The 25852-nt window shown below is 36.1% G+C and overlaps 1 protein-coding gene across 1 annotated transcript in view; it reads left to right on the top strand.

Moving 5' to 3' along the window:
- WNK3 (WNK lysine deficient protein kinase 3) overlaps positions 1 to 25852 on the top strand; it is a 191740-nt gene that overhangs the window by 37219 nt on the left and 128669 nt on the right. Inside the window, exons 3-7 of the mRNA XM_049643249.1 lie at positions 5473 to 5645; positions 6410 to 6630; positions 7615 to 7772; positions 16911 to 16999; positions 20679 to 20898. Coding sequence (XP_049499206.1) covers positions 5473 to 5645; positions 6410 to 6630; positions 7615 to 7772; positions 16911 to 16999; positions 20679 to 20898 — 861 coding nt within the window. The remainder of the gene's footprint in view (positions 1 to 5472; positions 5646 to 6409; positions 6631 to 7614; positions 7773 to 16910; positions 17000 to 20678; positions 20899 to 25852) is intronic.

Here is a 25852-nt window from a genome sequence, read left to right as displayed (position 1 = left end):
TATGATCTGAGTATTAATCCCTCATCAGATATATGAATTGCAAATGTTTTCTCCTATACTGTGGATTGTCTTTTCATTCTTTTAATAGTACTTTGATGTACAAAAGTTTTAAATTTTGACTAAGTCCAATTTATCTAATTTTTCTTATCTCTATCCTTTTGGTGTCATATCCAAAAATTCATTGTTGCACCCAATATCATGAAGCTTTCCTCTATATTTTCTTCTAGAAGTTTTTTTTTTTTTTATTTTTAGCTCTTATGTTTAGGTCTTTGATACATTTTGAGTTAATTTTTGTATATGGTATAAGCTAAGAGTCCAACTTTACATTTTTTGCATGTGGATAGCCAGTTTGCCCAACCATTTGTTGAAGAGACTGTCCTTTTCCCATTGATTGATCTTGGCATCATTGTTGAAAATCATTTATTTGACCATATATGCAAGGGATTATTCCTGGCTCTGTAGTCTTTTCCATTGATCTTTTTGTCTGCCTTTATGCCAGTATCACACTGTTTTGATTACTGTAGTTTTATAGTAAGTTTTTAAATCAGGAACTCCAACTTTGTTCTTTTTCAAGATTATTTTGGGAATTTGAGGTCTTTGAGATTCCACATGAATTTTAGGATTTTTTAAAATTTATGCAGATAATGTCATTGGGATTTTGATAGGGACTGCATTGTATATCATGCATTATGAACATATTTGATTTAGCACATGATATACTTAATTTTACTACTTCCATTTTATTTTAGGTTCTGTATATATTTTACTTTTTGTTTCCTTTATTCCTGTTGACTTAGATCACATTTTTTCATTTTTACAACTTGTTAGCTTCTTTTTCATAACACTGAAAATCAAACACTAATAAACTAATTCAGCAAAGTTGCAGGATACAAAACCAACGCTCAAAAATCAGTTGTGTTTCTGTACTGAAATTAATAACCCAAAAAGGAAATTAAGAAAACAATTCCATTTACAATAGCATCAAAAAGAACAAAATATGTAGGAAGAAATTTAATTAAAGGGGTGAAAGACTTGTAACACTGAAAACTACAAAACATTGCTAAGTTTTTTAATTTTTTTAATGTTTTTATTTATTTTTGAGAGACAGAAAGAGAGCATGAGTGAGGGAGGGGAAGAGAGAGAGATAGACACAGGATTTGAAGCAGGCTCCAGGCTCTGAGCTGGCAGCACAGAGCCTGACCCAGGGCTGGAACTCACGAACCGCGAGATCATGACCTGAGCTGAAGTCGGACACTTAACCGACTGAGCCACCCAGGTGCCCCAAAACATTGCTAAATTTAAAGAAGACATAAATAAATGGAATTTAATGGCTAGAAGGCTTAATATCATTAAGTGTCAATGCCAAAGGAGATTGGCAAATACAATGCAGTCCCTATCAAAATCAAAAACTACTATATATCCATCAAATGAAGTCTGTGGACTCAGCCTCCCAGATGGGGTTAAAAGACAAAACCCACATGTGTTGTTTGCTAAAAATATACTTGAAACGGTGATAAAGAAAGGTTAAGATAAACATATGCACAAGAAAGAGAAAAGAGGAGTGGCAATATTAATGTATCACAGAAGGAAGAAAGTAAAGTTAAAACATTGAACAGGATTTTATGAAATTATTTACTTCACAGTTTAAGAAGATATATCAAAGACCTGTAGGCACCAAAAATAATTTGGCTAGTAATTTAAACTAAGAACCTGTAATAGATTCAAGGAAAATGGGTAAACATATGGTTATAGTAGGAAATTCCAGGTCCTATTATTTCAAAATAGGACAGATCGAGTAGACAAAAAGTGAATAAATATAGAGGAACTAGATAGTATAATCCACAGACTTCATTTGATGGATATATAGTACTTTATATCCTTCAAAGAGAGAATATACATTAATACAGTCTGAAGCCTCTAAAAAAGTTGGTCAAATATGTGGCCCATAGAAAATATTAAGTTAAAGAAAATATGTTTTATATTCTGCATTACTCAGTAAAATTAGAAATAATGAAACAAATAACTAAAAGATTCTTAATTGGAAATTAGAAATCACATTTCTAGACAAATTTTGGATTGAGGAGAAAATCAAAACTGAAATTATAAACTACCTAGAAAGCTATAAAATAGAGGACGTTACAGTGAAACTTGTGGATCATTGCAAAGCTATTCCCAGAAGAAAATTTATCACCTAAAATGTCTTCATTATTAATGAATAATAACTAGAAGGGATGTAGTACTCTTGAGACATTAGGGAAATAATAGCAAAGGAAAAGCAAAATAAGAGGGAATTAATAAAGATAACTGAAATTAATAAAAACTTGCAAACATAAAAATAGGATAAATAAATTTTACTCATTTTGACTTTCTGAAAAAATGATTAATGAACCTGATGAAGAAAAATAAAAAGTGCAAAAATACATGAGAGAAGAAGTGACAAATGAAATATAGCCATGCTCTGGAAAAGAGTCAAAGAAGTAGAAGAGAACATGACGTACAACTTTGTCAACAAAATTATCCCAACATTTTAGCGTGAAACATTTCAAATATAGGAAAAGAGTTCTTGGATGTAACAATGAACACATGATCCATGAAAGTAGAAATCAATTAATTGGACTTCAACAAAATTAAAATATTTTGCTCTTATGAAAGACACTATTAAGAGAATGAGAAGGTAATCCAGAGAGTGGCAGAGAGTATTTTCAAATCACATATGTGATAAAGGACTTGTATGCAGAATCTATAAAGAACTTGTGGGGGGCGCCTGGGTGTCTCAGTTGGTTAAGCGTCCAACTTTGGTTCAGATCATGATCTCACAGTTCTGAGTTCGAGCCCTGAATCAGGCCCTCTGCTGTCAGTATAGAGCCCACTTGAGATCCTCTTGCCTCCTTCTCTCTCTGCTCTGTTTGTTCTCTATGGTTAGGAGTCTGTTTCTTGGTTTGCCTCTCTCTTTTCCCATTTGTTCATTTGTTTTTAACTTCCACATATGAGTGAAATCATATGGTGTTTGTCTTTCTCTGACTGACTTATTTCACTTAGCATAATACTCTTTAGATCCATCCTTGTCTTTGCAAATGGTAAAATTTCATTCTTTTTTATAGCTGAATGATACTTCATTGTGTGTGTGTGTATATATATATATACATATATATATATCATATGTGTGTGTGTATATATACATATATATACCACATCTTCTTTATCCATTCATCAGTTGATGGACACTTGGGCTGTTTCCATAATTTGACTACTATAGATAATGCTACTATAAACATCGGGGTGCATGTGTCCCTTTGAATTAGTATTTTTGTATTTTTTGTGTAAATACCTAGTAGTGCAATTGCTAGATCATAGGGTAGTTCTATTTTTAACTTTTTGAAGAACCTCTATACTGTTTTCCAGAGTGCCTGTACCAGTTTGCGTTTCCACCAACAGTGTAAGAAGGTTCCCCTTTCTCCACATCCTTGCCAGCACCTGTTGTTTCCTGTGTTGATGTTAGCCATTCTGACAGGTGTGAGGTTATATATCATTAGTTTTGTATTTCCCTGATGATCAGTGATGTTGAGCATCTATTCATGTGTCTGTTAGCCATCTGTATGTCTTCTTCGGAAGAATGCCTATTCATATCTTCTGCCCATTTTCTTAACTGGATTATTTGTTTTTGAGGGGTGTTAAGTTGTATAGATTCTTTATATTTTTCGGATAGTAACCCTTTTTCAGATATGTCATTTGCAGACTTCTCCCATTCTGTAGGTTGCCCTTTAGTTGGGTTGATTGTTTCCTTTGCTGTGAAGAAGCTTTTTATATTCAGGAAGTCCCAGTAGTTTATTTTTGCTAAACAAAAGAAACCTCTCTAATGATACTCTTTCATGTTCATCAAGTTAATATTTCTTCTACTCTTTTTCCTTTTTTTCCTACTCTCTTGAGTTTCATAAAAATATAGTCTATCAATGTATGTATTTTATCTTAAAAAATCTTTGGTTTGAACCCTTCTCTTATTTCCAATGCTATTATGGATTTGTTTATATATTTCTTTTGCCATTTTGGTGGAATTTAGGAAGAGAAGGGATTTAATTTAATTTAATTTAATTTAATTTAATTTAATATGTTGTCAATCATCTTGAAATGGAAATCATAACTAAATTTTTAACGAGGATACTTGATTATTTCTCTGTTAAAATCAAAACTTAAAATAGTTCTGCCACTCCTTCCTCTCCTGCTCCCTCTTGCAGAAGACAAAAATTGCTTTTATTCTTCCTTTTTTTTTGTTAGAATTTTTTAAATTAAATTAAAATTTTTGTAGTCTCACATTTTTATTTAAATTCCAGTTAACATACAGTGTAATATTAGTTTCAGGTGTAGAATTTACTGATTCCTCACTTATTACATACAACATTCAGTGATCATCTGGAGTTTTAATTCCAGGCTTTCTTTTTGCATTATATATCTTCTATTTTAATTATTGTTTAGAAAATTCATTCCATTTTACCAACCACATTAACCACTATTACTTAGCCTTTACCCTAAGTAAGCATTATTGGCAATTTATTACTATTTATTGTATGCCACACACTCCTTTTCTAATGATTTTATTTGGCCATATTTTTTTTGAAATTCTTTGAATAATATTTTCAGAAGGGGTGTATGGAATGATGTACTTTGGGCCCTTATTTTCTTAAAAATGTGCCTGTTTTTCCCTTATAAATTTGATTGGTTATTTTTCTGGGTTCAGAGTTTTAGGGTTACAGTCCTCCCTCAGAATTCTATAAACATTGCTCCTTTGACTTTTAGCATTTAATATAGCAGATTAGAGGTCTAATTCCTGTTTGAAGATATTTTACTGGTTGATAACCTTGTATTTCTTTCTAGAAATATGTTGGCAGTTCAGATATTTAACCAGAAGAGATGTCTACATGTCTAACATTTTGATTATTCCTGTCCTGACATCATATAGATCCTATAGATGTGGAAATTCAGGGATTTCTTAGGGAAACTTCCTGTTTGTTTTATTACTTTTTTCATTTTGACATATTATTTTTCTTTTCCAGCAAAGGTGATTTTATTTTTTATTTATTTTTCCAGTTTTATTGAGATATAATTGATATATAACAATGTAGATATTTAAAATGTACAACATAATGATTTGATATATGTGTATATTGTGAAATGATCACCACGGAAAGTTTAGTTATCATATGAGGTATTGTTTTTCAACATATTGATTTATTTTGCAGGTAGGTTTATAGCATAGTTATGAAATATAACAGCTGCTGCATTGTTGAATGGGAGGAATGAAAGTAACTACCTAATAAAATTTATCAATGATTATATAAGTCCTGAGAAAAAAAATTGACAGATAAAAATAAATACGTATATAAATGAAAACAACAGAACAAAGCACACATTTGAGTGGTGTTAGAAATGTCCATGAGAATTTCTAGACTCTATTTGGAACTTGCTACTCCATTTCAGGACCGGAAATTAACCAAAGCTGAGCAGCAAAGGTTCAAGGAAGAAGCAGAGATGTTAAAAGGTCTCCAACATCCCAATATAGTTCGATTTTATGATTCCTGGGAGTCTATATTAAAGGGAAAGAAATGTATTGTATTGGTGACTGAACTTATGACATCAGGAACCTTAAAAACGTAAGTTGACACTGATAGTGCTAATGAAGTTTTATTTGGAAATAATTTTCAAGAGTCATAAAAATTGTTTGTAAAATTGCAGTACTTGATTAAAGAATATGTAGTGTTAGACTGGCAACTATGTGTCAGGGCAGGTTGAAAAATTCAGGATGTTAAGTTTGTTAGAATATACAGTATTGAGAAATGAATATTTGTGGGATAGCATAGAGTTTAAGAATTACAAATAATGTCATTTTGTAAAAATAATGAAAGATTGGGGGTGTGGCCAGGTTCACATATCTAGTGAGCAGTACTATATAATTATAATTTATTGTTTTATTTCTGACTGCAGTTTTTCATTTGATGGTACAATCACTTATTTATAATTATTAAATATGGGATATACTTTTTATGTTTCCTAGCATCTTTGTACTAAAATTTTACATAGTTAACCCCCCTGGTGACTTTATAGAAATAGTTATTGGAAAGTAGAGAAGGATTTTCTTTTTAAAATTGTGCTGCCCTTCCACAAGAGGTCACTCTGATTAGAATGATTCTTGTTTTGAATTTAAAAAGCTAAAAATGATAGACTTGGTAGGATGTCTTCTCTAAGAATGAAGCCTAGATTTAATTTTTTTTTTCTATAACAGACAATAGAGGACAATTCAGTGCTGACAATCATAGTACATACAATACCGGCTAACTTACATGATTTACCCTAATAGTGCTCATATAATAAGCTAGATATGTTTGTTTATATGTGGTCTTTTTTTTCCTTTGTGTAGGTACTTAAAACGATTTAAAGTCATGAAACCAAAGGTCTTAAGGAGTTGGTGCAGGCAAATTTTAAAGGGATTGCAGTTCTTGCACACTAGGACTCCTCCCATTATTCACCGGGATCTGAAGTGTGACAATATTTTCATCACGGGACCCACTGGATCTGTGAAGATTGGTGATCTAGGACTAGCCACCTTAATGCGAACATCATTTGCTAAGAGTGTCATTGGTGATTAACATTTTATAGTTTATTGTTAGGATAAAGAGAGATTTTTTAATTGTGTATGTCTAGAATTGGGATCAGCAAACTATGGCCCATGAATCAAATCTGGCTCCATTGCTTATTTTTGTAAATAAAAGTTTTATTGGAACACAACTACATTCCTTCATCTATGTATTGTCTATAGCTGCTTTTGCACTACAGTGACTGAGTTGAGTAGTTGTGACAGACCATATAGACTGCAAAGCCTGAAAGTCTATATGACCTGACCCCTGAGCTGAGAGTCTGAAAGTCTATATGAGCTGACCCCTATATATGCAAAGCCTGAAAGTCTATATGAGCTGACCCCTGTCCTAGAATGTGAATTTGGTTTTACTTTATTTATTTATTTATTTATTTATAAGTGTTTATTTATTTTGAGAGAAAGAGCATGAGTGGGGGGGGGGAGCAGAGAGAGAGGGGGAGAGAGAGAATCCCAAGTAGGCTCTGTGCTGTTAGTACAGAGCTTGACATGGGGCTCAATCTCAAGAACTGTGAAATCATGACCTGAGCCAAAATCAGGAGTAGGACACTTAAGACTGAGCCACCCAGGTGTCCCAAATTTGCTTTTAAATATCCATTATATATTGACTTATTTCAGACACATCCTAGTGTATTTCTTTTGTGGGACATATTAAAAGGTTCCAAAGACTTAAGACAGAAGATTTACTAATTTAATTCAGAAAAATTTGTAAATAAAGGATTAGAAATAAAAACAGATTTTAGTAATCATTATCTTGAGCATTACAAGTTGTACTTTACCAGTATGGAAAGTTAAGGAAATTCTTGACGTACTTTGTATAGATATAGCAAGTATTCCTGCAAATGTTTTATTTATAAATTTGGTTTAGGGAGCAGAAATTAACCCAGGTAATCCATATGGAAAAGGGAATGTGATCTTGGTAGATAAATTTTTCTTTTTAATAAAAATATGGATGTGGTGTTATTTTGTAGGGACTCCTGAGTTTATGGCCCCAGAAATGTATGAAGAGCACTACGATGAATCTGTAGATGTCTATGCTTTTGGAATGTGTATGCTGGAAATGGCTACTTCTGAATACCCTTATTCTGAGTGCCAGAATGCAGCTCAAATATACCGTAAAGTAACTAGCGTAGGTATAACTTTATTCTTTTTTACTTCTTAGATTGTCATGTTTCATGTTGAAGTTGGTAAAGTCAGCTTAAAACTAATTTTGGTTTTAGTTTAGTGCTGTATAACACTGCTAAATTTAACATAATTGTAATGAAACAAGCTTTATATTTATGCTGTATGCCTGTACTTTATTGGGGTCACATAAAATGCTCTGTATTAGTACCTTTGGGTAAATGTATAGACATATCTATATCCATTTGTTTGTAAATAATTTTTACATTTATTGGGTGGATAATATTTTTTTCAAAGCTGATAATGAAGTTTGACTAAATGGTTTTGAAGGTTTCTAGTTCTAAATGCCTAATTATGAAAGAGCATTCAAAATATTGTTCAACAGCTCCAGCATTTGATTCCCTGTTATAGGTAATTTTTTGCATTAGAAATTTCAAGGAATGTAAAGATGAATAAGAAGTATTTGCTACCCATAAAGAGCTTGCATTTTTAAATTCACAAATAGCTATAAAAATAAGAGTATAGTAAGGGATGTAAGGTAGAAGCAAAGTCTTAGGATTGTTCAAAATAGGTCTATTTCATATCTACTTGGGTGGCTGTAGAATAGGCTGTGAAAGAGATTGTTAGAGTGTTTCTTTTCTTTTTTTTTTTTTTTAATATATGAAATTTACTGTCAAATTGGTTTCCATACAACACCCAGTGCTCATCCCAAAAGGTGCCCTCCTCTATACCCATCACCCACCCTGCCCTCCCTCCCACCCCCCATCAACCCTCAGTTTGTTCTCAGTTTTTAACAGTCTCTTATGCTTTGGCTCTCTCCCACTCTAACCTCTTTTTTTTTTTTTTTCCTTCCCCTCCCCCATGGGTTTCTGTTATGTTTCTCAGGATCCACATAAGAGTGAAACCATATGGTATCTGTCTTTCTCTGTATGGCTTATTTCACTTAGCATCACACTCTCCAGTTCCATCCATGTTGCTACAAAAGGCCATATTTCATTTTTTCTCATTGCCACGTAGTATTCCATTGGGTATATAAACCACAATTTCTTTATCCATTCATCAGTTGATGGACATTTAGGCTCTTTCCATAATTTGGCTATTGTTGAGAGTGCCGCTATAAACATTGGGGTACAGGTGCCCCTATGCATCAGTACTCCTGTATCCCTTGGATAAATTCCTAGCAGTGCTATTGCTGGGTCATAGGGTAGGTCTATTTTTAATTTTCTGAGGAACCTCCACACTGCTTTCCAGAGCGGCTGCACCAATTTGCATTCCCACCAACAGTGCAAGAGGGTTCCTGTTTCTCCACATCCTCTCCAGCATCTATAGTCTCCTGATTTCTTCATTTTGGCCACTCTGACTGGCGTGAGGTGGTATCTGAGTGTGGTTTTGATTTGTATTTCCCTGATGAGGAGCGACGTTGAACATCTTTTCATGTGCCTGTTGGCCATCCGGATGTCTTCTTTAGAGAAGTGTCTATTCATGTTTTCTGCCCATTTCTTCACTGGGTTATTTGTTTTTCGGGTGTGGAGTTTGATGAGCTCTTTATAGATTTTGGATACTAGCCCTTTGTCCGATGTGTCATTTGCAAATATCTTTTCCCATTCCGTTGGTTGCCTTTTAGTTTTGTTGGTTGTTTCCTTTGCTGTGCAGAAGCTTTTTATCTTCATAAGGTCCCAGTAATTCACTTTTGCTTTTAATTCCCTTGCCTTTGGGGATGTGCCGAGTAAGAGATTGCTACGGCTGAGGTCAGAAAGGTCTTTTCCTGCTTTCTCCTCTAAGGTTTTGATGGTTTCCTGTCTCACATTCAGGTCCTTTATCCATTTTGAGTTTATTTTTGTGAATGGTGTGAGAAAGTGGTCTAGTTTCAACCTTCTGCATGTTGCTGTCCAGTTCTCCCAGCACCATTTGTTAAAGAGACTGTCTTTTTTCCATTGGATGTTCTTTCCTGCTTTGTCAAAGATGAGTTGGCCATACTTTTGTGGGTCTAGTTCTGGGGTTTCTATTCTATTCCATTGGTCTATGTGTCTGTTTTTATGCCAATACCATGCTGTCTTGATGATGACAGCTTTGTAGTAGAGGCTAAAGTCTGGGATTGTGATGCCTCCTGCTTTGGTCTTCTTCTTCAAAATTACTTTGGCTATTCGGGGCCTTTTGTGGTTCCATATGAATTTTAGGATTGCTTGTTCTAGTTTCGAGAAGAATGCTGGTGCAATTTTGATTGGGATTGCATTGAATGTGTAGATAGCTTTGGGTAGTATTGACATTTTGACAATATTTATTCTTCCAATCCATGAGCAGGGAATGTCTTTCCATTTCTTTATATCTTCTTCAATTACCTGCATAAGCTTTCTATAGTTTTCAGCATACAGATCTTTTACATCTTTGGTTAGATTTATTCCTAGGTATTTTATGCTTCTTGGTGCAATTGTGAATGGGATCAGTTTCTTCATTTGTCTTTCTGTTGCTTCATTGTTAGTGTATAAGAATGCAACTGATTTCTGCACATTGATTTTGTATCCTGCAACTTTGCTGAATTCATGTATCAGTTCTAGCAGACTTTTGGTGGAGTCTATCGGATTTTCCATGTATAATATCATGTCATCTGCAAAAAGCGAAAGCTTGACTTCATCTTTGCCAATTTTGATGCCTTTGATTTCCTTTTGTTGTCTGATTGCTGATGCTAGAACTTCCAGCACTATGTTAAACAACAGCGGTGAGAGTGGGCATCCCTGTCGTGTTCCTGATCTCAGGGAAAAAGCTCTCAGTTTTTCCCCGTTGAGGATGATGTTAGCTGTGGGCTTTTCATAAATGGCCTTTATGATCTTTAAGTATGTTCCTTCTATCCCGACTTTCTCAAGGGTTTTTATTAAGAAAGGGTGCTGGATTTTGTCAAAGGCCTTTTCTGCATCGATTGACAGGATCATATGGTTCTTCTCTTTTTTTTTGTTAATGTGATGTATCACGTTGATCGATTTGCGAATGTTGAACCAGCCCTGCATCCCAGGAATGAATCCCACTTGATCATGGTGAATAATTCTTTTTATATGCTGTTGAATTTGATTTGCTAGTATCTTATTAAGAATTTTTGCATCCATATTCATCAGGGATATTGGCCTGTAGTTCTCTTTTTTTACTGGGTCTCTGTCTGGTTTAGGAATCAAAGTAATACTGGCTTCATAGAATGAGTCTGGAAGTTTTCCTTCCCTTTCTATTTCTTGGAATAGCTTGAGAAGGATAGGTATTATCTCTGCTTTAAATGTCTGGTAGAACTCCCCTGGGAAGCCATCTGGTCCTGGACTCTTATTTGTTGGGAGATTTTTGATAACCGATTCAATTTCTTCGCTGGTTATGGGTCTGTTCAAGCTTTCTATTTCCTCCTGATTGAGTTTTGGAAGAGTGTGGGTGTTTAGAAATTTGTCCATTTCTTCCAGGTTGTCCAATTTGCTGGCATATAATTTTTCATAGTATTCCCTGATAATTGTTTGTATCTCTGAGGGATTGGTTGTAATCATTCCATTTTCATTCATGATTTTATCTATTTGGGTCATCTCCCTTTTCTTTTTGAGAAGCCTGGCTAGAGGTTTGTCAATTTTGTTTATTTTTTCAAAAAACCAACTCTTGGTTTTGTTGATCTGCTCTACAGTTTTTTTAGATTCTATATTGTTTATTTCTGCTCTGATCTTTATTATTTCTCTTCTTCTGCTGGGTTTAGGCTGCCTTTGCTGTTCTGCTTCTATTTCCTTTAGGTGTGCTGTTAGATTTTGTATTTGGGATTTTTCTTGTTTCTTGAGATAGGCCTGGATTGCAATGTATTTTCCTCTCAGGACTGCCTTCGCTGCATCCCAAAGCGTTTGGATTGTTGTATTTTCATTTTCGTTTGTTTCCATATATATTTTAATTTCTTCTCTAATTGCCTGGTTGACCCACTCATTCGTTAGTAGGGTGTTCTTTAACCTCCATGCTTTTGGAGGTTTTCCAGACTTTTTCCTGTGGTTGATTTCAAGCTTCATAGCATTGTGGTCTGAAAGTATGCATGGTATAATTTCAATTCTTGTAAACTTATGAAGGGCTGTTTTGTGACCCAGTATATGATCTATCTTGGAGAATGTTCCATGTGCACTCGAGAAGAAAGTATATTCTGTTGCTTTGGGATGCAGAGTTCTAAATATATCTGTCAAGTCCATCTGATCCAATGTATCATTCAGGGCCCTTGTTTCTTTATTGACTGTGTGTCTAGATGATCTATCCATTTCTGTAAGTGGGGTGTTAAAGTCCCCTGCAATGACCACATTCTTATCAATAAGGTTGCTTATGTTTATGAGTAATTGTTTTATATATCTGGGGGCTCGGGTATTTGGCGCATAGACATTTATAATAGTTAGCTCTTCCTGATGGATAGACCCTGTGATTATTATATAATGCCCTTCTTCATCTCTTGTTACAGCCTTTAATTTAAAGTCTAGTTTGTCTGATATAAGTATGGCTACTCCAGCTTTCTTTTGGCTTCCAGGAGCATGATAAATAGTTCTCCATCCCCTCACTCTCAATCTAAAGGTGTCCTCCGATCTAAAATGAGTCTCTTGTAGACAGCAAATAGATGGGTCTTGTTTTTTTATCCATTCTGATACCCTATGTCTTTTAGTTGGCGCATTTAATCCATTTACATTCAGTGTTATTATAGAAAGATATGGGTTTAGAGTCATTGTGATGTCTGTATGTTTTATGCTTGTAGTGATGTCTCTGGTACTTTGTCTCACAGGATCCCCCTTAGGATCTCTTGTAGGGCTGGTTTCGTGGTGACAAATTCCTTCAGTTTTTGTTTGTTTGGGAAGACCTTTATCTCTCCTTCTATTCTAAATGACAGACTTGCTGGATAAAGGATTCTCGGCTGCATATTTTTTCTGTTTAGCACACTGTAGATATCGTGCCAAGCCTTTCTGGCCTGCCAAGTTTCAAAGGAGAGATCAGTCACGAGTCTTATAGGTCTCCCTTTATATGTGAGGGCACGTTTATCCTTTGCTGCTTTCAGAATTTTCTCTTTATCCTTGTATTTTGCCAGTTTCACTATGATATGTCGTGCAGAAGATCGATTCAAGTTACGTCTGAAGGGAGTTCTCTGTGCCTCTTGGATTTCAATGCCTTTTTCCTTCCCCAGTTCAGGGAAGTTCTCAGCTATAATTTGTTCAAGTACCCCTTCAGCACCTTTCCCTCTCTCTTCCTCCTCTGGGATACCAATTATGCGTATATTATTTTTTTTTAGTGTATCACTTAGTTCTCTAATTTTCCCCTCATACTCCTGGATTTTTTTATCTCTCTTTCTTTCAGCTTCCTCTTTCTCCATAACTTTATCTTCTAGTTCACCTATTCTCTCCTCTGCCTCTTCAAGCCGAGCCATTGTGGTTTCCATTTTGTTTTGCATTTCGTTTAAAGCGTTTTTCAGCTCCTCGTGACTGTTCCTTAGTCCCTTGATCTCTGTAGCAAGAGATTCTCTGCTGTCCTGTATACTGTTTTCAAGCCCAGCGATTAATTTTATGACTATTATTCTAAATTCACTTTCTGTTATATTATTTAAATCCTTTTTGATCAGTTCATTAGCTGTTGTTATTTCCTGGAGATTCTTCTGAGGGGAATTCTTCCGTTTGGTCATTTTGGATAGTCCCTGGAGTGGTGAGGACCTGCAGGGCACTTCCCCTGTGCTGTGGTGTATAACTGGAGCTGGTGGGCGGGGCCGCAGTCCGACCTGATGTCTGCCCCCAGCCCACCGCTGGGGCCACAGTCAGACTGGTGTGTGCCTTCTCTTCCCCTCTCCTAGGGGCGGGATTCACTGTGGGGTGGCATGGCCCGTCTGGGCTACTTGCACACTGCCAGGCTTGTGGTGCTGGGGATCTGGCATATTAGCTGGGGTGGGTAGGCAAGGTGCACGGGGGCAGGAGGGGAGGCTTAGCTCACTTCTCCTTAGGTGATCCACTTCAGGAGGGGCCCTGTGGCAGTGGGAGGGAGTCAGATCTGCTGCCGGAGGTTTGGCTCCGCAGAAGCACAGAGTTGGGTGTTTGCGCGGAGCGAGCAAGTTCCCTGGCAGGAACTGGTTCCCTTTGGGATTTTGGCTGGGGGATGGGCGGGGGAGATGGCGCTGGCGCCTTTGTTCCCCGCCAAGCTGAGCTCTGCCGTCCGGGGGCTCAGCAGCTCTCCCTCCCTTTGTCCTCCAGCCTTCCCGCTTTCCGAGCAGAGCTGTTAACTTATGACCTCCCAGACGCTAAGTAGCGCTTGCTGTCGGAACACAGTCTGTCCGGCCCCTCCGCTTTTGCCAGCCAGACTCGGGGGCTCTGCTTGGCCGGCGAGCCGCCCCTCCGCCCCGGCTCCCTCCCGCCAGTCCGTGGAGTGCGCACCGCCTCGCCGCCCTTCCTACCCTCTTCCGTGGGCCTCTCGTCTGCGCTTGACTCCGGAGACTCCGTTCTGCTAATCCTCTGGCGGTTTTCTGGGTTCTTTAGGCAGGTGTAGGTGGAATCTAAGTGATCGGCCGGACGCGCTGTGAGCCCCGCGTCCTCCTACGCCGCCATCTTCCGGAACCTCCTCTGTTAGAGTGTTTCAAGTAACTAATACTAATAGGTACCATTTTTAAATGCATGCTGTATACTATATACCTTCATATTATAACCCTACAAGATGGTGCTATCTTCAGTTTACGAATGATAAGGCTGAGAATCAGAGATTGTGACTTGCCCAAGTTCACACAGCTACTAATAGTGGTGGATTTTGACCTCAAATCTGTCTGATTCTAGAGATACATGTGTAGGGAGACAAGAAATAAAGCCAGTATCTAGAATGTGGGCCATTCTATAGGACAAATGACCTAGTTTCTCCAACAAATCAATTTCATGAAAGTAAAAAGGGGAGGGACTGTTAAAGAGTACAAGAGACTTAAAGTAGTTGTGAGCTACTTTAAGTGAGCTAAATGTTTAACAACCGATTCTCTGAAAAAGAAAAAGCACTGATTTCTAGCATTCTCTGATTTCCTTGGTGTTAAATATTCTCACCATGACTGATTTCAAGTCACCACCGTGACCTCACTGAATGCAGGGTTGGGAACAGTATATACGGTGGCACTCATCATATGGTATTTCTACCATACAGATATAATAAACAACCTCAAGAGCATAAATAATAGTAAAATGTAGTAAAATAATTACGAGTAGTGTTATCAGTATTTATTTCCTTGGCTGTTGATATAATTTATTTAATTGTAAGCTTATATAAGTTTTGTAAATGACTGTGTTTAATAATCAACTTACAGATTTCTTGACAATGTAATAGTTGCCTCTTGTGAGATGGTATGAGCCAGGTCTAATGCACCATACATGTTCTGTCAGGACCTTGTTTGAATCCTGATTTGAACAAACCAACTATAAGAAGACATCATTTAGACAATTTGGAAAATTTGAGTGTGGACTGGGTTTTAGATAATGTTAAGTAATTATTGGTAATTATTTTAGGTGGGATGGTGACATGATATCTGTTAGAGGTATAAACTGGAGACTTTCTGAGTGAAATGACATGATGCCTAGGATTTGCTTTAAAATATTTTAGGATAAAAAAGGTATGGGGGTAGATAGCTGAAACAAGGTTGACAAAATGTTGCTTGTTGAAGCTGGTGATGGTTACTTGGGGCTTCTTATACTATTCTACCTTTGAGTATGTTTGAAGATTTCTGCAACAAAGAGCTGAGAGAAGAGATAAGGCTAGAATGTCTTTTTAGTCTGAGTTCATACATTGTATGGCCACAAATAGAAAAGAATTTGTACTTGGTTTTGTAAGTTGCAGCTTCCCAATTAATTTCACCTAGGAGCAGAGAAAGGCAATAATTACCCAGGACTGCGGAAGAGGTAAGAGATCAGTGGAAAGGTCAAAGAGGAGTTTTTGTATAAGTAGAATGATGTAACACCATTTTTTGAATGATGATTTTATTATTTCATATTAAAATCACAAAAATGCCATATCACAATTCACATTTCCATCTGTATTAAAGTTTCTTGAGTTTGAGATCCAAATTAACTCCTAATCTCACCAGGTTTATCTAGTATATGATACTGGGCTTTCTGATTGTGCATCCTGTGAAGTAGTGTGGCAGACACAGAACTAGTTTTTAGATTGCCTTATTCCATGACAATTATTCTATCATATCTTTCTCCTTCTAGATTAATTTGGAGTTTTCTATTAAATGACTGTAATGATTATTTTGTGAAATCTAAAACTCATAATTTAAGAGTAATAGAATGTAAAATAAGCAGATTCAGGCAGCTAACATTGTTACAGAAACATTTTGAATTGTCTAGACCTTACTAATTTGTTAATGCATTCCTAGAACCTATTGATTCGCTCGAGGTTCTCTCAATATTTTAGTATTGCTTAATGATAAAAATAATACAGATTTCTCAAAAGTTTATAGATATGTGTATATATATATTTTGCATAATACATATATATTTTTTTAATGTTTATTTTTGAGAGAGAGGCACAAAGCATGAGTTGGGGAGGGGCAGAGAGAGAGGGAGACACAGAATGTGAAGTAGGCTCCAAGCTCTGAGCTGTCAGCACAGAGCCCGGTACGGGGCTCAAACCCATGAATTATGAGATCATGACCTGAGCCGAAGTCAGATGCTTAACCGACTGAGCCACCCAGGTGCCCCTATACATACATAATATATTGATTGTCCATTGCTTCTAGCTCTTCTGGAAGACTCGTTTATTATAGTTTGTTAATTGGGGTTATACTTGTATGTACATTTTGAGATCCAATTTTTTCCATACTTAATGTTTCAATATGAGAATTTTCTGTTATTAAATACTTTGAGAACATTTTTAGTTTTTGCATAACATGAGCATATATATATCATATAATTTATGTAACATCACCTCTGTTGTTGGAAATTTAGATTGTTTATAAGTCTCCACTGTTATTTGTAGACTATTAGAACTATGGCAAAATCTTTGTCAAAAAATTGTTAAACTGTATGTATATATTTATCTTATTTAAAGCTTGAATATTTTAGTTTAGTGGTCAAAATTTATTATTTTAATAAGCATCCTGTTTACTTAGGCTTCCAATTGCTTATTTTGTGACTAGAAACCATTTTTCTTTTCCCAGGGCATAAAGCCAGCCAGTTTCAATAAAGTCACTGATCCTGAAGTGAAAGAAATCATTGAAGGGTGTATTCGTCAAAACAAATCAGAAAGGTGGGTGCAAATGTAGCAAAACGACATAACTGATAGATACATTAAACTCTTATCTTGGACTGGGTCATTTTCTAACCTTTGAATAATACTGAGTATTACTTTTGAGTAGAACACAAACCGTACTGTATTGAGTGAAGTGTATCAGTGCATGTTGCTTGCCATTTTGGACTTTGATACCATGTGCTCAGTTTTTCTTGAACTGAAATTTGGGGTTTGTTTGTGTGTGTTGTGGCAAATTTTCATCACCTTCAGCCATCAGTTTAACAGTCATTTGAGCCTCCCAGTTTAACTTGTTTCTAACAGTTGATAGTAGAGAGTTTCTGCAGTGTCACCTTCAGGTAAGTACTCAAATGGTTGGGCCCCCAGGTTAATTTGTTTCTAACAGTTGATGGTAGAGAGCTTCTGCTGTGTTACCTTCAGGTAAGTACTTAAATGATTTTTTATGATAGCTTAAAAAAATTGACCATCAACTCACTGGATGTTTTTTATTTATAGACCATATATCCTTAGGTCATGATAATGGTAAAGTGGATAGGGCTATTTTTTTCAAGAAGTAGTATTCTAGATGGGCGCCTGGGTGGCTCGGTTAAGCATCTGACTTTGGCTCAGGTCATGATTTCACAGTTTGTGGGTTTGAGCCCCGCATTGGGCTCTGTGCTGACAGCTCGGAGCCTGGAGCCTGCTTCGGATTCTGTGTCTCCCGCTCTCTTGCTCCTTCCCCACTAATGCTCCATCTCTCAAAAAAAAAAAAAAATTAAAGTAGTAGTATTCTAGATTTATTTGTATCAGGTTTTTTTTTATGGACACATCCCTTTAGTTTTAGCTTATATTTCCCATTAATTTGAGCTTAGGACAGTTGCCGAGTTAAATCAGTAGGTTAAATTTTTGATTTTTTACCTCCTTATTGGTTATGATTAATGAAGGTGATAGGTCTTTTATAGAAGTTATTTTCACCCACATTTTATTGACTGTCCCCCGTTTTTATTAGTTTTCTAAGTTCAGTGTTGTATATCTGAGAATATATAAAGCCACTAAGGTAAAACATGTTTAATTATAGCTTTATTATAAAACATTATTGGTGTTTGTACCAACAGGCTATATCTAGGTAGTTATATATTTTAATTATGATAAAATGTGCATAACTTAAGATTGACCATTTTAATCATTTTTAAGTATACAATTCAGTGGCATTAAGTATATTCACATTGTTGTATACAACCACACAGCTTTGTATTTACAGAACCTTTTCATCACCCAAACAGAAACTCTGTACCTATTACATAGTACCTCTCCATTCCTTTTCCCCTCAACACCTAGTAACATTTATTCTACTTTTGTCTCTATGAATTTGTTTATTCTAGGTACCTCATGTAAGTGGAATCATACAATAATTTGTCTTTTTGTGGCTGGTTATTTAACTTAGCATAGTGTTTTCAAGGTTGATCCATGTTGTAGCCTGTATCAGAATGTCATTTTTAAGGAAGAAACACATACATGCCCATTTTGTGTATCCATTAGTCTGTTGATGGACACTTGGGTTAGTTATTTCTACCTTTTGGTTATGATGAATAGTGTTGCATGGGTATTGGTGAATAAGTATTTGCTTGAATCCCTGTTTTCAGTTCTCTTCATTATATACCTAGGAGTGGAATTACTGGATTGTATGGTAATACTGTTTAATTCTTTGGAGAACCACCAGTTTTTTTTCATGGTGACTGCACCATTTTGTATTCCTTCCACTAACATATGAAGGTTCCAGTTTTTCAACGTCCTCACCAATACTCGTTATTTTCCATTTTTTGATAATAGCCATCCTAATGGTTACGAATTGGTATCTCATTGTGGTTTGGATTTGCATTTTCCTAATGGGTAATGATGTTGAGTATCTTTTCACGTGGTTCTTTTCATGTGGTTATTGGCCATTTGTATATCTTCTTTGGAAGAGTGTCTGTTCAAGCCCTTTGCCCTTTTTAAAGTTAGGTTGTTAATGTTTTTGTTGTGGCCATTTTTAAGTTGTAAGAGTTTAGGCATACTTTTTTTTTAAATGAGACTGAAAATACAGTTGACCCTTGAACAACAAACAGTATAGTACTGTAAATGTATTTTCTCTTCCTTATGGTTTTCTTAATAATGTTTTCTTTAGTTTATTGTAAAAATACAGTATATAATACATATGCAAAATACGTGTTAATCAACTGTATGTTATTGGTAAGGCTTCTGGTCAATAGAACTATTAATAGTTAAGTTTTGGGGGAGTTAAGAGTTAGACACAGATTTTCAACTGAGGTTGGCACCCTAACCCCCCATAGTGTTCAAGGATCAGTTGTATGATGTTGAAGTAGCCATTTTAGTTTGGATTCTGATTATTGCTTTTACAGCATTTTCATTGTGAACTGTTATCAGAGAACATTGGAATATTCAGAAGGATTCATAGCATATTAGTGTATTAGAAAGAGCATAAGCTTCTACATCAGACCAAGATTCAAATGTGGATTCATACTTAGCCAGTGTGATCTTGAGTAAGTTACTTAACTGTTCCTCAAAACAGGTCTTATTTTGGTGATTAAAAAGATAATGCATATAAAATACCTAACAGAGTAATAAGTATTTAATGGTGTCTTTTGGTGCTATTGCTGTAATTATTCCTTAGTAAAAATACCTAGGGAAATTTTTCATTGAGAGGCAGAGGACTTTAACTTGGTTGTGCCTTCTTAAACACATCTCACCTTAGCCTTAAAACTAATTAGTATGAGGAAGCTTATTCTTTTTATAACTCTCTCTTAGTTATGTATTTGTCTCAATCAGTAAAATGATCAGAAGGGTTGAAATTCCTCAAGTTACAGGATACCATGCTATTAATGTACTTTATCTGTTTTAAGTAGTGTGAGAGGTTTTCTACATAGACATTGGTTTTAGTTCTCTCTGACCTGTAATGTAGATACATTAGATATTAAATATCTGTTTTAGAAATTGGTGAAAGCAAAGGAAATTAACTGTCCTGAGCTTGTAAAAGAATCTTTTGAACCCCTGTCCTTTTTTTTCTCTTCAGAGATGGTTAATTCCTAATATTAGGTTAGAGGCACATCCACTGCATGTATACTTTGGCCTAAAATACTAGACTTACATATTTTAAGAAAACCATGGGACTTTGCAGAACTAAATTAGTTTCATTCATGGCATTCTCTAAAGAGTAAAGTACACTAACTTGACTATTGTTAATGGAGTCAATGACTTCTATTTATAACATTTGTAAAATAGTTTGAATTTATGGTTTACTTTAGAGTTTATATATCTGGAAGTTTTTAGTTGCCTTTGCTGACAGTCTGTTGTTTGAGTTTTAGTAACTTAAGCCAGTGGCTTAGGGAAACTAGTCACTCTACCCAACATATACTATAGCACAGCTTCAGTTCTCTAGGCATATAGTATCTAGATGTGTTGTTGATAACAATCTTTAATTAAGGTGACTTTAAATGTATATTAGGTGGGATTTCTTTGCATTCTTGGTAATAATGAGTTGGATATAAGATTCGGTTTTTAACAAAGCAGGGTAATGGTTTAATTAATAGAAGTTTTAAAATAAGATTGTTATTTTGATGTAATTAATATTTACTAATTAAGGGTTCTATATCTTGTTTGTGATTGGACAAATTGATAATGAGATATGTATTTTGTTTATTAGGTTGTCTATCAGGGACCTATTAAACCACGCATTTTTTGCTGAGGATACAGGACTGAGGGTGGAGTTAGCAGAGGAAGATGACTACTCTAATTCGTCCCTGGCTTTAAGACTCTGGGTTGAAGACCCTAAAAAATTGAAAGGCAAACACAAAGACAATGAAGCTATTGAATTCAGTTTCAATTTAGAAACGGATACATCTGAGGAAGTAGCATATGAAATGGTAAGTGAATCCTACCACTATTCTCCACACCCCCCAACCAATGCTGCCCTTTATAGTATCAGGGTGGATTGATTCCTTTCTCCTTATTGCTTTCTTTCCTCTCATTTTCTCCTTTTCTTTATTAAATTATTTTATTGTGAAATGTATCTTTACATAAGAGTATATTAAATTTGTATGTAGAGTATAAAGAATAATAAAATGCTACTTTTATTAAGAAATAGAACACAACTGATACCTTTGAAGCCACCTGTATGCCCCTCCCAGTTGTATTCCCTTCCCTAATCACTACAGGTAATATCTACCCTGGCTTTTGTGTTACTTATTCCTTCCTTTGTTTTTCATTATAGTTTATCTAAGTAATATATTGTTTTGTTTTAGAAACCTGAGTGGCAAGCCCACACCTAGGTGATTACTGAAGTTACTGTTAGGTGAAGATGGCCAGGATAGCCAACTGAATAGTCTCTCAGTCATAGTCTGCCTTCAGTTTCCCTAAGCATTTACAAGAGGGGAAGTCAACAGGTGAGGTCATGATTAAATTTAGGGAAATACACACATGGCTCACTAGTCAGGTCACCAGTGGGCTGTTGTATGGACCAGAAATTAGTTGTGTGGTTACAATATGGTTTGATGGGGCATGGGCCTCTCTGACTTCTCTACTTCTAATCTCCTCATGCTCCCTCTCCCCACAGAGCAGATGACAATAGAGAACTTCTGTGGGGTTGAATGTGCATCCACACCAGATCCAGGCTGCTACAGTGCTTGGAGGGAAGGCATACAGGAGCTTTGGCAGCACATGGTCAGATTAGCCAAGTACAGATAGTCTGAGGCAGGTTAATCTGGACATCCTGTCCTTGGGTTAAAAAGAGGGATGGAACATTGACAGTGGGGATCTTGGAGATGATAGCCTTTAACGTGTCTATTTTTATAGTCATACTGTTTTGGTCTGGAATGATTGCCTTGGACATCTGGTGCACAACTATTATTCTGATATTTCTCTTTACTATCTTTATAGACTCTTCATCCTCTCTGTTGGGTTTCATGTTTCCTAAATCTCATGTCTTTCTCTTTCGTGGCTTACCCTATTGTTTTAGTGGCACACTTCCTCTGCCTGCTTCTTAAAGAAAGGGTATGAGAGGTAAATTCTTTGAGATTTGCATGTATGAAAATATTCTTATTCTATATTCATATTTAATTGATTGTTTGGCTGGCTATGGCATTTTAGGTTGCATTTAAAAAAATTTTAGACTCATTGTTCCATGCTTTTCTAGCTTTCAATATTAATATTGAGAAGTATAAAGTTCTGTTTTCAGAATCTTTTGCATGTGATCCATTTTTTGCTCTCTGGAAGTTTGTAATAGTTTCTATTTCTTTTTTCAGTATTCTAAAATTTCAGTGATATGTCTTTTTTTAATTTTATTTTTATTTTTTAAAAATTTACATCCAAATTAGTTAGCATATAGTGAAACAATAATTTCAGGAGTAGATTCCTTAATTGCCCTTACCCATTTAGCCCATCCCCCTTCCAACAACCCCTCCAGTAACCCTCAGTTTGTTCTCCATATTTATGAGTCTCTTCTGTTTTGTCCCCCTCCCTGGTTTTATATTATTTTTGTTTCCCTTCCCTTATGTTCATCTGTTTTGTCTCTTATAGTCCTCATATGAGTGAAGTCATATGAGTTTTGTCTTTCTGTGACTGACTAATTTCACTTAGCATAACACCCTCCAGTTCCATCCACGTTGTTGCAAATGGCAAGATTTCATTCTTTTTGATTGCCGAGTAATACTCCATTGTATATATATATACCACATCTTCTTTATCCATTCATCCATCGATGGACATTTGGGCTCTTTCCGTACTTTGGCTATTATTGATAGTGCTGCTATAAACATGGGGGTGCATGTGTCCCTTCGAAACAGCACACCTGTATCCCTTGGCTAAATGCCTCGTAGTGCAATTGCTGGGTTGTAGGGTAGTTCTATTTGTAGTTTTTGAGGAATCTCTATGCTGTTTTCCAGAGTGGCTGCACCAGTTTGCATTCCCACCAACAATGCAAAAGAGATCCTCTTTCTCCACATCCTTGCCAACATCTGTTGTTGCCTGAATTGTTAATGTTAGCCATTCTGACAGGTGTAAGGTGGTATCTCATTGTGGTTTTGATTTGTATTTCCCTGATGAGGAGTAATGTTGAGCATTTTTTCATGTGTCGGTTGGCCATCTGGATGTTTTCCTTGGAGAAGTGTCTATTCATGTCTTTTGCCCATTTCTTCCCTGGATTATTTGTTTTTTGGGTGTTGAGTTTGATAAGTTCTTTATAGATTTTGGATACTAACCCTTTATCTGATATGTCATTTGCAAATATCTTCTCCCATTCTTTCAGTTGCCTTTTAGTTTTGCTGATTATATCCTTTGCTGTGCGGAAGTTTTTTATTTTGATGAGGTCCCAGTAGTTCATTTTTGCTTTTGTTTCCCTTGCCTCCGGAGACGTGTTGAGTAAGAAGTTGCTGCGAGCAAGATCAAAGAGGTTTTTGCCTGCTTTCTTCTCGAGGATTTTGATGGCTTCCTGTCTTACATTGAGGTCTTTCATCCATTTTGAGTTTATTTTTGGGGATGGTGTAAGAAAGTGGTCCAGGTTCATTCTTCTGCATGTCGCTGTCCACTTTTCCCAGCACCACTTGCTGAAGAGACTGTCTTTATTCCATTGGATATTCTTTCCTGCTTTGTCAAAGATTGTTTGGCCATATGTTTTGGGTCCATTTCTGGGTTCTCTATTCTGTTCCATTGATCTGAGTGCCTGTTCTTGTGCCAGTACCATACTGTCTTGATGGTTACAGCTTTGTAGTATAGCTTGAACTCTGGGATTGTGATGCCTCCTGCTTTGGTTTTCTTTATCAAGATTGCTTTGGCTATTCGGGGTCTTTTCTGGCTCCATACAAATTTTAGGATTATTTGTTCTAGCTCTGTGAAGAATGCTGGTGTTATTTTGATAGGGATTGCATTGAATATGTAGATTTCTTTGGGTAGTATAGACATTTTAACAATATTTGTTCTTCCTATCCAGGAGCATGGAATCTTTTTCCATTTCTTTGTGTCTTCTTCAATTTCTTTCATAAGCTTTCTATAGTTTTCAGTGTATAGATTTTTCACCTCTTTGGTTAGATTTATTCCTAGGTATCTTATGGTTTTTGGTGCAACTGTAAATGGGATCGTTTCCTTGATTTCTCTTTCTGTCACTTCATTGTTGGTGTATAGGAATGCAACCGATTTCTGTGCATTGATTTTATATCTTGCAACTATCCTGAATTCATGAATCAATTCTAGCAGTTTTTTGGTGGAATCTTTTGGCTTTTCCATATAGAGTATCATGTCATCTGTGAAGAGTGAAAGTTTGACCTCCTGCTGGCCGATTTGGATGCCTTTTATTTCTTTGTGTTGTCTGATTGCAGAGGCTAAGACTTCCAATTCTGTGTTGAATAACAGTGGTGAGAGTGGACATCACTGTCTTGTTCCTGACCTTAGGGGGAAAGCTCTCAGTTTTTCCACATTGAGGATGATATTAGCGTTGGGTCGTTCATATATGGCTTTTATGATCTCAAGGGGATGGAAAGCCGTCTATCATGCTAATGGTCAACAAAAGAAAACTGGAGTAGCCATACTTATATCAGACAATCTAGATTTTAAAATAAAGTGATGTGTCTTGATTTGAGTCTATTTTCATCTACTTTGTTGGTCCTCAGTGGAGCTTTCTAATCTGTCAACTCATATCCTTTAGTTTCTGGGAAGTTTCTTGAAGTATTTTATTGATCATTTCTCCCCATTTTTTTTCTTTCTGGAACTATTAGCATTTGGATATTGGACCTTTTGGACTGATTCTCCACTGTTCTTTCTTTTCTATTTTCCACCTTTATTGTCCTTTTATTCTCCTTTCTGGCAGATATTATCAACTTTATTTTCTAACCCATCGAGTTTTTCATTTCTGTTATCATGGTTTTAATTTTAAGAGTTCCTATTCATTGTTTGGTCTGTTCCTTCCTTAGAGTAAACATCTTGTTTTTTGTTTTGTTGAGGCAATATTATCACACCTCTCTGTAATATTTGTAAAAAAAGTGTTTCTGACGTTTTTCTACCTGTGTAGTCTCTTTTCTCCAAATTGCTGTTTTACCTTTGTTGGTTTTATACTGTCTTCTTGTTAGAGGCTTTTCTCATATTTCTGGTAATTCTTGACTTGCTGCTCATGATTAATAGACTATAGGAGACTATGTTTTCTGTTGCTGTGTAACAAATTACCACAAATTTAGTGACTTAAAGCAACACCCATTTATTAATTCAGTTCTGGAGGTCAAAAGTCCTAGTGGGCTTCACTGTATTCTCTGCTTAGGATCTCACAGGCTGAAATTAAGGTGTTAGCAGCCAGGGTTCTTATCTGGAGGTACTGTGGGCATATCTGCTTATGAGTTTTTGGCAGAATTCAATTCTATATAGTTGTAAGACAGAGGCCCCCGTTTCCTTGCTGGCTGTTAGGTGGTGGTCACTTTCCACTCCTAGAGGCTGCTTTTCAGTCCCTTCATATGTCCTCACTCCATCTTCAAAGGCAGCAATGACATGTTGAATCCTTAGTCACCAGCTGGTAAAAGGCTCACCCAAATAATCTCCCTATTTTAAGGTCACCTGTTCATAGCAAAATAATGGGATTGATCTCTCCTCATATTCATAGGTTTGAGGATTAGGATGGGACATCTTTGAGGGCCCATAATTTGTGTTCCACAGAAACTTACAAGCCCATTGGATGATGTGATTGCTTGTATCGGACTTGTTAACATTGACCTCTATGGTGGGCCTTTAATTAAGGAATCTCTGACATCAATATTTGTAGGTCTGTATTCTTGGATTGGTCAGATTCCCCCAGAGAATCATCTTTCAGTGTCCTTCCTGAAGGGTAGGGGGCTGGTTACTGGT

The sequence above is a fragment of the Panthera uncia genome, chromosome X, assembly GCF_023721935.1.
Source record: "Panthera uncia isolate 11264 chromosome X, Puncia_PCG_1.0, whole genome shotgun sequence".
Classification (NCBI taxonomy): domain Eukaryota; kingdom Metazoa; phylum Chordata; class Mammalia; order Carnivora; family Felidae; genus Panthera; species Panthera uncia.
This window is presented reverse-complemented; position numbering and strand designations above follow the sequence as displayed.